Source organism: Gavia stellata, unplaced genomic scaffold (assembly GCF_030936135.1).
Source record: "Gavia stellata isolate bGavSte3 unplaced genomic scaffold, bGavSte3.hap2 HAP2_SCAFFOLD_255, whole genome shotgun sequence".
Lineage (NCBI taxonomy): Eukaryota > Metazoa > Chordata > Aves > Gaviiformes > Gaviidae > Gavia > Gavia stellata.
Window position 1 is genome coordinate 22,927 of NW_026776782.1, and position 13,615 is coordinate 36,541.

At 57.6% G+C, this 13,615-nt stretch overlaps 1 protein-coding gene across 1 annotated transcript in view; it reads right to left on the reverse strand.

The window, feature by feature from the left end:
* Window positions 1–13,615, reverse strand: part of FCGBP (Fc gamma binding protein) — a 30,679-nt gene that overhangs the window by 11,603 nt on the left and 5,461 nt on the right. Inside the window, exons 5-15 of the mRNA XM_059834813.1 lie at window positions 12,632–13,233; window positions 11,612–12,179; window positions 10,359–10,942; window positions 9,211–9,778; window positions 8,286–8,485; window positions 7,616–7,757; window positions 6,706–7,037; window positions 4,904–5,477; window positions 3,715–4,313; window positions 2,396–2,960; window positions 861–1,462 (exon numbers count right to left, since the gene is read on the reverse strand). Of these exons, the coding sequence (XP_059690796.1) occupies window positions 861–1,462; window positions 2,396–2,960; window positions 3,715–4,313; window positions 4,904–5,477; window positions 6,706–7,037; window positions 7,616–7,757; window positions 8,286–8,485; window positions 9,211–9,778; window positions 10,359–10,942; window positions 11,612–12,179; window positions 12,632–13,233 (5,336 nt within the window). The remainder of the gene's footprint in view (window positions 1–860; window positions 1,463–2,395; window positions 2,961–3,714; window positions 4,314–4,903; window positions 5,478–6,705; window positions 7,038–7,615; window positions 7,758–8,285; window positions 8,486–9,210; window positions 9,779–10,358; window positions 10,943–11,611; window positions 12,180–12,631; window positions 13,234–13,615) is intronic.

Genomic DNA, 13,615 nt, shown 5'->3' on the forward strand with positions numbered 1-13,615 from the left:
CCCCAACATCAGGTCTGCACCCCAAAAGAGGGGTTGCATCTCCGGCTGTGCACCCCAAAATAGAGTTGGCACCCCAAAACAGGGTTTGCACGTCCGGCTGTGCACCCCAAAATGGAATTTGCACCCCAAAATATGGGGGTGCATCTCCGGCTGTGCACCCCAACGTCAGGTCTGCACCCCAAAACAGGGGGTGCATCTCTGGCTGTGCACCCCAACATCAGGTCTGCACCCCAAAAGAGGGGTTGCATCTCCGGCTGTGCACCCCAAAATAGAGTTGGCACCCCAAAACAGGGGTTGCACGTCCTGCTGTGCACCCCAACATCAGGTCTGCACCCCAAAGCGGGGCGTGTGCTGCCTGCTGTGCACCCCACATCAAAGTTTGCACCCCAAAAGAGGGGTTGCACGTCCGGCTGTGCACCCCAAAATGGAATTTGCACCCCAAAATATGGGGGTGCATCTCCAGCTGTGCACCCCAACGTCAGGTCTGCACCCCAAAGTGGGGCCTGCACAGCCGGTGATGCACCCCACATCAAGGCATGCACCCCAAAACAGGGGTTGCATGTCCTGCTGTGCCCCCCAAAATGGAGATGGCACCCCAAAACAGGGCTTGCACAGCCTGCTGTGCACCCCAAATCAAGGTTTGCACCCCAAAACAGGCTTTGCAAGCTATGGGGTGGTTTGCATGCTGGGATTTGCACCCCAAATCAAGGTTTGCACCCCAAAGCAGGGTTTGCACCCCAAAGCAAGGTGTGCACCTCTTGCTGTGCACCCCAAAACAGCATTTACAAGCTCAGGGGGAGTTTGCACGCTGGGCTTTGCACCCCAAAGCAGTCATTGCACCCCAAAGCAGCCCCTCTCACCGTCACTTCCCACTGGGTGCCCCTGGTCATGCCGATGGTGACTCCGTGCACGGTCACCAGCAGCCGGCGGATGACCGGTCCCTCCTTGCCGCTCTCCTTCTCCATCTCCACCGCGAAGGGCACCAGCGGGTCCTCGGGGCCGTCGGCCTCGACCGCCGCCAGCGTGTAGGTGCAGGTGCCGGCGAAATGCAGCAAGCTCCCGTCGAAGGTGCTGTAGGAAACGGCACCCAGCACCTGGCAGCGCCCGCATTCGCGGGGGTAGCAACCCCGCACCCCGTCCTGCACCGCGCACTCCTCGCCCGCCGTGCAACCATCCGGCCGGCACTCCACCCCCCCGGTTCCTTTGCAAACGCAACGTTCGCTGCAACGAGGGCAGGTGAAAAACTCTTCGCCCAGCTTGTAGTAGCGACCCTCGTGCAAGCAGCCGCACTGGGCCAAGGGGACGCAGCGGTCGCCGCTCAGCAAGAAGCCCTGGTCGCAGAAGCAGCCTTCGGTGCAGGACGTGGCTTCTTCGCATTCCTCCGCTTCCGCTTGGCCCCGGCACGTGGCGGGGCAGGCTGGGCCGCAGAGCTCGTAGTGCTGGTTCGGGGGGCAGACGGGGCCTGCAGGTGGGGAGGAAAATCAACTGGGGTGGTGTTTGCAGAGCTCCGAAACCTTTGGGCATGGAAGATTTAAATCCTCCACGCAAAATAGAAAGCCTCTGTGCGTGCAAACCCCAAACCCTTCGTGCAAACCAGTCTTTGTGCGTGCAAGTCCCAAATGATTCGTGCACGCAAGCCCCAAACCCTTCGTGCAACCCAGACAGCCTTCATGCATGCAAGCCCCAAACAATTTGTGCATGCAAACCCCAAGCCCTTCGTGCAACCCAGACAGCCTTCGTGTACGCAAGTCCCAAATGATTCGTGCACGCAAGCCCCAAACCCTTCGTGCAACCCAGACAGCTTTCGTGCACGCAAGCCCCAAATGATTCATGCATCCAAGCCCCAAACCCTCTGTGCAACCCAGAGAGCCTTCGAGCGCGTAAACCTGAAATGATTCACGCGCCAAGCCCCAAAGCCTTCGTGCAACCCCAAAAGCCTTCGTGCATGCAAGCCCCAAACAATTTGTGCATGCAAACCCCAAACCCTTCGTGCAAACCAGACAGTCTTTGTGCATGCAATCCCCAAACCCTTCGTGCAACCCAGAAAGCCTCCGTGCATGCAAGCCCCAAGCGATCCGTGCAACCCAGACAGCTTTCGTGTACGCAAGTCCCAAATGATTCGTGCACGCAAGCCCCAAACCCTTCGTGCAACCCAGAAAGCCTTCGTGCATGCAAGCCCCAAATGATTCATGCATCCAAGCCCCAAACCCTCTGTGCAACCCAGACAGCCTTCGTGCGTGCAAGCCCCAAACAATTTGTGCATGCATGCTCCGAACGATTTGTGCATGCAAACCCCACGCCCTTCGTGCACACAAAAAAGCATCGTGCATGCAACCACCAGCCACCTTCATGCATGCGACCCCCAGGAGATCTCCCTGCCCCCAGCCCCACGTACTGCAGAAGGCGGCGGTGCGCCACTGCCTGATGCGGATGCCCTGGCTCTGGCAGGCGGTGACGTAGGCGCTGATGGAGCTGCAGACCACTTCCTGATGCCCCTCGTAGAGGCACGTGTCAAAGAGGCAATCGGCGAAGTAGGGGGCCGGGTCGATGGCGCTGTGGCAGGCGGCGAAGGGTCCCTGCTTCTTCACCAGGAGCCCGCAGTGTTTGTCGCCCCGGTAGGTGCGTTTCTCCGCTTCGGTGCAAACTTTGCAACCTTCGGTGCAACCGGCCCAGCAACCGGGGATATCGGCCACCTTCCAGGAGTCGGCAAATTGGATTTCATCAGTAGCCGGCTGCCCGTTGGGCAAAGTGAAGTCGTCCTGGGGGTCGCCGTCGGCGTTGCCGCAGAGGCCGCAGACGGCCCGTGAGTAGGTGTTGGGGAGGATGACCCTGGCGTAGCTGTACCAATCGAAGGTGACGATGACCTCAAAGTCGGTCTTGATGAAGCCATGGATGCCGCTGAGGTAGACCTGGAGCTTGTTGCCGTGGTTGAAGGGCAGATCCACCAGGATCCCGTTGACCTGGAAGGGCGACATGGGCTGCATGATGCCACGCAACGTCTTTGAAGGCCGCCAAGACACCACGCAACGTCTTTGAAGGCCGCCAAGACACCACACAACGTCTTTGAAGGCCGCCAAGACACCACACAACGTCTTTGAAGCCCGCCAAGGCGCCACGCAACGTCTTTGAAGCCCGCCAATGCACCACACAACGTCTTTGAAGCCCACCAAGGCGCCACGCAGTGTCTTTGAAGCCCACCAAGGCGCCACGCAGCGTCTTTGAAGCCCGCCAAGGCGCCACGCAGCGTCTTTGAAGGCCGCCAAGGCGCCACGCAGCGTCTTTGAAGGCCGCCAAGGCGCCACGCAACAAGCTTGCAACTCAACCATATGCCCTACAACCTCGAAATCCACCCAGATCCCAAGCGATGACCTTGCAAACCTATCAGGCATCATGCAATGAGCTTGCAGCCCACCTGAACGCCACACAACAAGCTCGCAATGCACCCAAACTCCATGCAATGAGCGTGCAGCCCACCCCAATGCCATGCAACACCTGTAGAGCCCATCCAGACACCGTGCAACAAACCTTGCAACCCCCCCAAATGCCTTGCAATGAGTTTGCAACCCAGCAGGACACCATGCATCGACCTTGAAACCCAACCCGATGTCACGCGACGACCTTGCAACCCACCTAAACGCCGCACAAGGACTTTGCAGCCCACCCCGACGCCTTGCAATGACTTTGCAACTCAACCGGCACCTCGTTCACCCCTACCTTGAGCTTCTGGGGGTGCGCCTGGCTGAGGCTGAGGCTCATGTTGTAGACTTTCAGGGTGACCTCCTTGGTGTAGGAGACCACGCGGCTGCCGCGGTTGTTGTTCTCCACGGTGACGGTGAAGGGGACGAGGGTGGGGTCGTCGGAGCAGAGAGCAGCCAACTGGTAGACGCAAGTGCCCATGAAATCATAGCGGCGCCCGTCGAAGGTGGTGTAATGGGGGTCGCCAGTGGCCACGCAGATGGAGCGGCTCTTGGCCACGCACCGCCGCACGCCCTTCACCACGGCGCACTCCTCGCCCAACTTGCAACCGGCTTCCTTGCACACCACCATGCTCAAATCCGGGTCGCACCTGCACCGCGACTGGCAGTTCTTATCGGCCCAAAATTCCTCACCGGGACGGTAGTAGCGACCGTCGTGGGTGCAGCCGCAGCTGGCCACCGCCACGCACTGGCCGCCGCTGAGGACGTAGCCCTCGTTGCAGGCGCAGGTCTCCACACAGGGCTGGGTACAAGCGGCGGGCGCATCCCGGTTGGTGCACGTGGCCGGGCAGGCGTTGCCACAGGCTTCGTAGTGGCTGTTTTCGGGGCAGGGTAACGCTGCGGGGGGAGGAAAAGGGGCGATTAGAGCGGGAGGATGCAGCAGCGTCACGTGGGTATTGCAAAGTGCTCATGCGACGGATCCAGTGATGGATATTGCACCATGCGAACGCGCCGAGCGCTTTGCATGCAACGTCCCGGGCTGGATATTCCCCTGTGCTTATGCACCGAGCGCTCTGCATGCAATATCTCAAGGCTGGATATCCTCTCGTGTTAACGCGCCGAGCGTTTTGCATGCGACATCCCCAGGTGCGGATATTCCCCCGTGCAAAATACGTCAAGCATTTTGCACGCAGCATGCCCAGGCCTGGATATTGCACGCTACAAATGCATCAAGCACTTTGCATGCAACAACCCAGGGCTGGATGTTGCACCGTATTAATGCACTAAGTACGTTGCATGCAACGTCCCGGGGCTGGATACTACCCCATATAAATGCGACGATTATTTTGCATGCAACGCCCCAGAGCGGGACATTCGCCTGTGCAAATAACACCGAGTGCTTTGCGTGCGTCATCCCATGCTAGATATTCCCCTTCTTTGCGCAAGCCACCCCGCCACACAGACCGAGGAGGAAACCCGTTGCTTACGGCAACCCGACGGCGTCCTCCAGTCGTGCACGACGGCCCCGTGCTTCTTGCAGGTGGACGCATAAGCCTCCAGCACCTGGCAGAGGATTTGCTTCGCCCCATCGCTCATGCACACATCGTAGAGGCAGTTGCGGTAGAAATCCTGGGGCTTGATGACGTCGTGGCAAGCCTTGAAGGGCCCCTGGAAGCTTTTTTTGATGAGACCGCAGTACTGGTTGCCCCCGTACAGTTCCTTTTTCTCCTCCTCGCACACCGGGCAGGTGCCTTCGCAATAATCCCAGCAGAACGGATCGTCGTCGTCGGGGACTTTCCAGCCTTCGGCCCAGGCCACCACGGCGGCGAGGTCGCTGCCGCTCTGGGGGATGTCATCCTCGGGTTTGAGGTTGAAGTTGCCGCAGAGGCCGCAGGTGTGTTTGTAGTAGCTGCTGGGGAGGTGGATGAGCAGATGCCAGTTCCAGTCGTACGTTACCCGGAGCCCAAAATCCGTCTCCAGCACGGCGCTGAGCCCGCTCTGGAAGACCTGCACCTTGCCGTCCTCCAAGCTCACCGGGAGCAGCGTCACCACCCCGTTCACCTGCGGGCGGGGAGAACCAGACGTGAGCACGAAGCACAGGCACCGACGCAGGCTTGGGGCGTGCAGCCGCCTCGCTGCGGCATCCAATTGCCCCGCTGCGGCGTGCGATCGCCTCCACAGCCGTTGCTCGCTGCGGTGCGCAATCACCTTGCTGCGGCATGCGATCGCCCGCTGCAGCGGGTGATTGCTACTGGGGTGCTGCAGCAACGCAGTTGCCTCACTCTGGTGCTGCAGCGGCGTGCAATGGCTTTACAGCCGTGTGCAAGCGCTCGCAGCACCGTGCAATCGCCTCGCAGCGGCATGCAACGTCTCCGCAGTTGCCACTGGGGCGTTGCTGCAACAGGCAACCACCATTACGGCACGCAACACCCCGCTGCAGTGATACTGCAGTGTGTAATCACCCGCTGCAGCAATGCTGTAGCGTGCAATTGTCCCCTGCAGCGTGCAACCAGCCCCTGCAGCAAGGCTGAGGCCCTGGAACCACTGCTTGATGTGCAATCACTGCTGCGGTGATCCTGCAGCACGCAATCGCCCGCTGCGGAGCGCAACGTTTGCTGGGACGATGCTACGGTGTACCAACACCTGCCACGGCGTGCAACCGCCTGCTGCGGCGTGCAACCATTCACCAGTGTGTGCAATCAGTGTTGCAGTGCTACCAGAGCGTGCAATCGCCCGCCGCAGCATGCAGTGACTGCTGCGGCGAGCAAACACCATTCCGGCGTGCAACCGCCCCCCGCGAGCTCCGTGCCCTCCTGGCAAGATCCAAACTTGGAGCCAACCCTCACCAGGGGCTGCCGAGATGCTCTGTGCATCAAACCCCCTCCAGTTTCATGACATCGCCGCCTTCGTCGGGCTTTGCTTTTGCCTCACCCGTCCCACATGCGTCGGTTGCCACCGCAAACCTCCCGGGGGGTGTGGTGTCCCACCCGCTTTGAGGTTTCTTGGAGACCTGCTGCAGTCGCCTTTGGTGGTTTTGGCTTTCCCAAGGGACAGAAAACAACCTCAGGTTGCCCCGTGCAAGGCAACGTATTCCCGGAACATCCCAACGTTTCAAAAAAATCCACATTCCAGTTCGATTGATTTAGCCAAAAATAACGGTGGCCCTGACGGAGCAGGAAGAGGTGTTGAACACGATGGAGGAGACGGACGAAAGAGGACGTGGGAAAGAGATGGATGAAAAAAAGAGGTGGGGAAAGGTCAATTTTCCCTCCATTTTAAGCCAACTCACCCTGACTTTGCCCACTTCCCTCCGGTGGATGGAGATGTGTTGGCCGTAGACCTTGATGTTGGCCAAGCTCACGTAGGAGACGGATTTCACCCCTCCACGGATGTCGTTCTTGGCCTCCACCTTGAAGGGCACCAATCTGGCATCGTTTCCGCAGGATTCGACCATGGTGTAGGTGCAGGTGCCTTGGAAGTCGAAATCGAGCCCGTCGAAGGTGTGGTAGTGGGGGTCCCCCCAACCCCAGCAGGTGGCAACCAGGGATGGGACACACTTGGTTTGGCCGTCCTTCGACTTGCACCTTTCCTTGGGCCGGCACTGAAGGGCTTTGCAGGGGTCTGGAAGGAGAAGAAACCACGGGAGAAGTCCCGGTGAGGGGCACATCCCATGTCACCAAGCAAACCAAGCGTCTTCACCAAGCGTTGAGGTCCCACCAAGTGTCCTCTGCTCCCCCTTGGGCTTGGGAAGGAGATTGGCAGCTCCGAGACATAAATCGGAGCACAAAAATCCATCGCCAAACCCCAATTTCCCCATTTCAGCTGTCTTTCCCCACCCTGTTCCTTGGAAAAGTGTCAAGATTGGGTTCGTCGTTCCCCAAGATTGGATTCATCGTTCCCCAAGATTACACCCGTCCTTCAAGAAGGTGCCACCATGGTTCAGATAGGACATCTGGGTGGATGCAAAGCCAAGGGATGGCTTTTCTGAACCACTTTCCTCCTCCAAAATCCGCCCACCGCATCCCTGACCCTCTTAGGGTTGGAGATGGGCTCTGTGGCCTCCATCTCCCCTTGCTGTAGGGTTTCCACCTCAGCCCACACCTCGAAATCAAACATCCAGACCAGCCCCAGGATCCGCTTTGGCTCCAAGATCCCTTTCCCCCCCCCACTTCCACTCAAGTGACCCCCTTTTTCCTTACTTTGATTGATGCAACCCAAGACCCCATCCCGGATTTCACAGGTTTCGTCATCGGTGCAGCTGTGGCTGCTGCAAGTCAAGCCCTTGCCGGGGACACACGTGCAACGCTGCTGGCAGTTGTCCTTCAAGACCGACTCATGGGGCTGCAGGGTGAGAAGTTGTAAAGCATCGCGATGAGGAAAGCGAGGTGGGTTACACAGAAACGCATCAAAATATGGAGAAGGGGAAAAAAAAAATAAATCATGCATTGAGGGCTACCGGAGAGAACCAGCAGCTTTGCAAAATGCAAAACTGCTGAGGGATGTCTCGCTTTTGTTGCGAGGAAAAAAAAAAATGAGGAAGAAAACCCATCCCTTTGCCTTCTTCCACCTCTTCTGAAGGAAAAATATGTTATTATTTAGCGCCTTCAGCTGTGGAAAGCATAGCTACTATCCGGGCAGCCACATCTGTGCTAGCACCTTTATGCCAAGCGATAAAAGAGATGGAAATGCCCCGATTTTCTTCCTATGAAACCACAGAATCGCTTGGCAGGTGGAAGATATTGAGGTTTTTTTTTTTCTGCAAGGCGCTTTGGGCCACGCCGACGTTGCCTTTGGAGCCCTGTGCTGCAACGCAGGCAGGAGAAAATGTTAAAACACCCCCAAACCCCCTCAAACTCAGGAGATTACTACCTTGTAATATCTCCCATCCACAAAGCATCCGCATTTCTCCTTGGGAACGCAGCCGTGGCCGTCAAAGATGGACCCTTCATCGCAGTGACAGCCTTCGACACAGGTTTTGGGGCACTTGGAGGCATCTACAAGCCCTGCGCAGCTGTTGACGCAGAGGTTGTTGCAGAGGGAGTAGCTGCTGTTGGCCGGGCAGCTGAGGGCTGGAAGGAAAAGGGTGATAATCCCAAGACCCAACATTGGGTGGAAGAGCAGCGCCAGTCCAGGGTTGCCACCCCAGGGAGATGGCAGAGCCCGAACGCTGAGGAAAACGCAACCCGTTGGCGCTTGGTGTTGGGGACGAGCGGGAAAAGCCAACGGAAGCACCAACCAGGTGAATTTTTCTTGGCGTTGGCTTTCGCCCTCCAGCGTCAGCGAACGTTCCGCCCATTGGCGCTTGCGTTGGCTTTCCGCGTTTGCGCCCCAATACCAACAAAAAGGCACCCGGATGGTGCTCCTGTCGGCTTTTCCCACCTGCCCAAAATGCCGAGGAAAACCCAGCGGTTGGCACTTGCGTTGGCTTCTCCCGCTTGCCCAAACCACTGATGAAAACGCACCCGGTCGGCGCCAGCGTTGGTTTTTCTCATTTATCCTCAACGCCGGCGTTGGCTTTTCTCATTTATCCTCAACGCCGATGAAAATGCACCCCCTTGCATTGGCTTTACTCAGGTACAACTATTTTCATGCCACCGTCGTCCTCCCCACCCTGGGCTCCCAACCCAACCGCACCATTTGCATCGCTCCACGCTCCGAGGGTGGTCAGCACAGGCACGCGACCCCAACGTCCCTTCGAAATAAATCGTAAAGCCCTGCCTATTTTTCAATTAATCCCAACGAGATGCGACTTCCTGGCCGTGGAGGATGTTTCCCACCCACGATCCCTGCTTACGGCAGAGGGAAGGTCTTCTCCAAGCCTCGATGATGACACCGGCGTCTTGGCAAGCGGTGGCGTAGCTCTGGATGCTCTGGCAGAGGACGCGGGTGTCCCCTTCAGCGAGGCAAAGGTCGTGGAGGCAGGCTTGGAAGTACAGGGCCGGGTTGATGAGGTGGTGGCAGGAGTCAAAGGGGCCCTTTGGGACCGTGAGGATGCCGCAGTAGTTGGGTTTCTGGAGGACCACCTTCTTCTCCTCCGTGCAGACGGGGCAGTCGTCCTTGGAGCAGTCATCACTGCAAGACACATCAGGCGTTTTCCAGGCAGAGCCAAAGTCCTGCGCTTTGGGGGCCTGTTGGCCACTGGGGAGGAGGAAATCATCGTTGCGTTGCCCGTTGTAGTTGCCACAGAGCCCGCAGAGGCGGCCCCGGTAGCTCTGCGGGACTGTGACCGTCACGTGGTGGAGGAGGTCATAGCGTATGAGGAGGCCGAAGTCAGTCTGAAGCAGGATGCCCATCCCGTGTTGGTGCACCTGGACCCGTCCCTGGCTCAGGATGGCCGGGAGGTGGTGGGATATGGAGTCCACCTGGGACAGGGAAATCCTCCAGTGAGCCTCAAGGATGCTACAAGGAGGAGGCTACGGAGGTAGGAGCAGAAAACATTGGGGGAAGCACCTTCCAACCAATGAATTTATGGCTCTCGCTTTGAAACGGGAAGGCAAAGTGGGGATAAGCATGGCTTTGTCTTGGAGATAGGAGTGAGGTCTCCCCTCCATCAAGGAAAACCAATTTTGGGGCTCCCATGCTCGCACCCGAAAAGAGGTGGCGCACAAAACACGGCCTTACTGTGACCAGGCGACTCTTGCTTCGCGCCAGAGTCAACGTGAGCCTGTAGACTCTGACACCAGCACGCTCGCAACCAAAAAGAGGTACAGCGGTGCTCCACCACCCACCGTGACAGGTCCCGTGTTGCCTCACACCAAAGCCACCAGGAGCCTGTAGACGTTGTCGCCAAGATGTTTGCGCTCAAAAAGAGATGGACCGCAAAGCACAGACTGACTGTGACGGTCCCTGTCTCGCCTTCTCTCAAGGTCAACGTGAGCCCATAGACTTTGTCACCAGCACGTTTGCGCCCAGAAAGAGGCGGACCACGAAGTACCCCCTTACCATGACAGTTCCCCTCTTGCCTCGCGTCAAGGTCAACGTGAGGCCGTAGACTTCAACGGACAATGCTTGGATGCCGGAGACCTTCCTCTTCTGCCGGGCCTCCTTCTCGATTTTCACAACAAATGGTTTGACGTCATCGGTGCAGGTCTCGGTGAGGATGTAGGAGCAGGTGCCAGAGATGTTGAAAGCCATCCCATCGAAGGAAATATAGTTGCGGTCACCGGTGACCACGCAGGCCCCGGGCGTGGCAGATGGACATTGGAAGACGCCATCGATGACTTTGCCTTCGCTGTCTCCAGGGCAAGAAATTTTTTGGCAGCTCACAGCGCGGCCAGCCTGGCACTGACATTTCTCCTGCTTGGTGGGGAAGAAGGTCTCCTCCAGCTTGTAGTAGAAGTCCTGATGGTGGCACCCACACTGGGACATGGGAACGCATTCGTCGCCGCTGAGCACGAAGTCTTCGTTGCACACGCAGCCCTCCCTGCACCTCTCCGGGCACTTCACCGGGGTGTCGATGCTGCTGCAGGTCTGGCTGCAGCTCTGGGAGCAGATCTCGTAGTGGCTGTTTGCAGGACAGGAAATATCTGCCACGAGACAAGGAGATTCGTTAGGAGCAAGGAAACGACGGGCCGGATCCTGCAGTTTTCCTGCAATTAGGGACGCGGTTGTGCCTGGTGATGAGGTTCACCAGATGCGGATTTTATTTTCCCCCCCCGATTCCTTTATGGCGAAGTCTCATCCCGTTCACTGTGGACACGATGAGGGAAGAAGGGGTGGCCATAAGGGACATTTCAACCCTCCTGAGGTTTTCGGCCCCTGATGGTTCCCCCCATCATTCTGGGGGGAAACGAGGATGTTCCCTCAAGCGACACAATCGCTCCCCCATCAACTTCCAGGGCAGGTCCCTCTCCCCTCCAAATTTAGATATTTTTGGTGCATCTCATGTGTTTTGCCCTCTAAGTGATCCAGGCAATTGGCCCTCACTCTCGTTTTAGCCAACGCAAAGACATTGGTGCTTATTTGGGCTAAATTACTCGACCTGTTGTAGCCGGGTGGCAACGTAGCCAATCTGGGCATTGGCTGTAAACGGAGATGATGGGACCAACGTAGACTTTGGGTGGGATAAAGCATCACTAAGTGAGGTGATTCCCACCTCTGGTTTGTCCCCACATGGGTTTGGCCCAGGACTGGGGTTCCCTTGGCCGCTCATGACCCCTCATGAAGCAAAAACCCCTCCAGTTATCTCTACTTACTGCAGAAATCGTCCGTCCTCCATGTCCCCACGGTCACGTCAGCAGCCTGGCAGGCAGCGGTGTAGCGGGCGATGATCAGGCATACCACATCTTCCCGGTCCGGGAAGAGGCAAAAATCATGGACGCAGTCTTGGAAGTATTTGGCGGCATCCACATGAGCGTGGCAAGCTCCGAAGGGTCCATCCGCTTGCAGGATGATCCCACAACCCATCTTCGAGACCTCCTGGTGCTGCAGAGCCGCCGCGATGGCAGGACATTCCACCTTCGACAGCTCCACGCAACCCGGGATGTCGGTCACCTTCCAGCTGTGCCCGAAAGCGTCGGGGTTTGATGTCACTTGGCCGTTCTTCATCATCATCTCATCGCCCGCGTTCCCGTTGTAGTTCCCGCAGAGGCCACACAGGGTGTTCGCGTAAGTGCTGGGCACTGACGCGGTGACTTGGCTTTGCCAGTCGTAGGTGACAGCGAGGCCGAAGTCTGTCTCTACCACCGCTTCCTGCCCATCTCTGTAGACGGAGATCTTCCTATCCCTGTGGTGATACGGTAGGTTGACCAACTGGTCATTGATCTGGGGACAGAAGCAAAAACAAAAGAAAAAGAAACTTCGGTCTCCGACAGCAAAGGCAAATTGCGTTTTCACGCCACCTGCAATTTGGGCTCCAGCCAAAGCACCCAAATTATTTACATGAAGACTTTTCAGATTTAATCACCTGCCCCACATAGAGACACCCACCAGCTTTGAGGTGAACGGTGCCTGAGGCTCCACGGCTTAAATCACGCACCCATCTCCCACTTCAGGTGGAGATCCTTATATTTAGGCAATTAAAGCTCATCTTAATTAACGTGGGGCCAACAGACCCGGTAGCTCTGGATCTCAGCGGCGTGGTGGGAGAAAAATATTCAGTATTACGCAATATGGAAAAAAAAAAATAGAGGAGTGAGGGTGGAAGAGAAGAAATGGGACAAGGAGGTCGGGGTGAGGAGGAGAAAGTGAAGAACGTGGAGATTAAAGAAACTCACCTTGATTTTGCCGGGGTGTTCCTGGCTGATCACGATGGTTTTGTCGTAGACTTTGACCGTCACCAGAGCGATGGAGGACAGAGGTTCGTCGTCCTGGCGGCCGTTCTGCACCAGCACCTGGAATTCCACCAGACCTTGGTTCTTCTTGCACAACCCAGCGAACTGGTACATGCACGTGCCCTGGAAGATGAACTTCCCACCATCGAAACTCTCGTAGTGGGTGGCACCGACCGCTGCGCAGGTCCCATAGCTCTTGGGATAACAATCCTGGATGCCCTCCTCCACCCGGCATTCTTCCCCGGCACGGCAGCTGGCCTGCCGGCATACAGCCCTCCGGGATTTCGCATCGCAGACGCAGCGTTTGGTGCAGGTGCTGTCACCCCAAAACTCCTCGCCGAGGCCGTGGAGGCGGCCCTCGAAGACGCAGCCGCACTCGTGCTGGGGGATGCACTTATTGGCGTCGAACACCAAGCCCTCCTGGCACTGGCAGGTCTCCACGCAGGCCAAGGCATTGCAGTCAGCGGGCATCGCGCCGTTGTTGCAGGTGGTGGGGCAGGCAGCGCCGCAGGCGGTGTAATTGCTCTTCATCGGGCAGGAGAGAGCTGTCAAAGGGAGGGGACGCCACGGTCACGGTGGGACGGGACGCCACGGTCATGGTGGGACGGGACGCCACGGTCACGGTAGGACGGGACGCCACGGTCACGGTAGGGATAATGCTCCTTGGCCGTAAGAAGGTGCAGCCGAGTTCTAAGGAAACCTGCGTGGGCTTTCCGGAGTTTTACGTGTACTTTCTAGAGTCACCATGGACTTTCCAGACCTTCTGCGTGGACCTTCTGAATGCACTTTCTGAAGTCTGCGTGGACTTCCCGGACTATCTACCTGGACTTTTGGGAGTCTCCATGGACTTCTTGGACCTTCTGCATGGACTTTTGGGACTTGGATTTTCTGCGCAGACTTTCTGGAGCCTGCATAGACTCCCCGGAC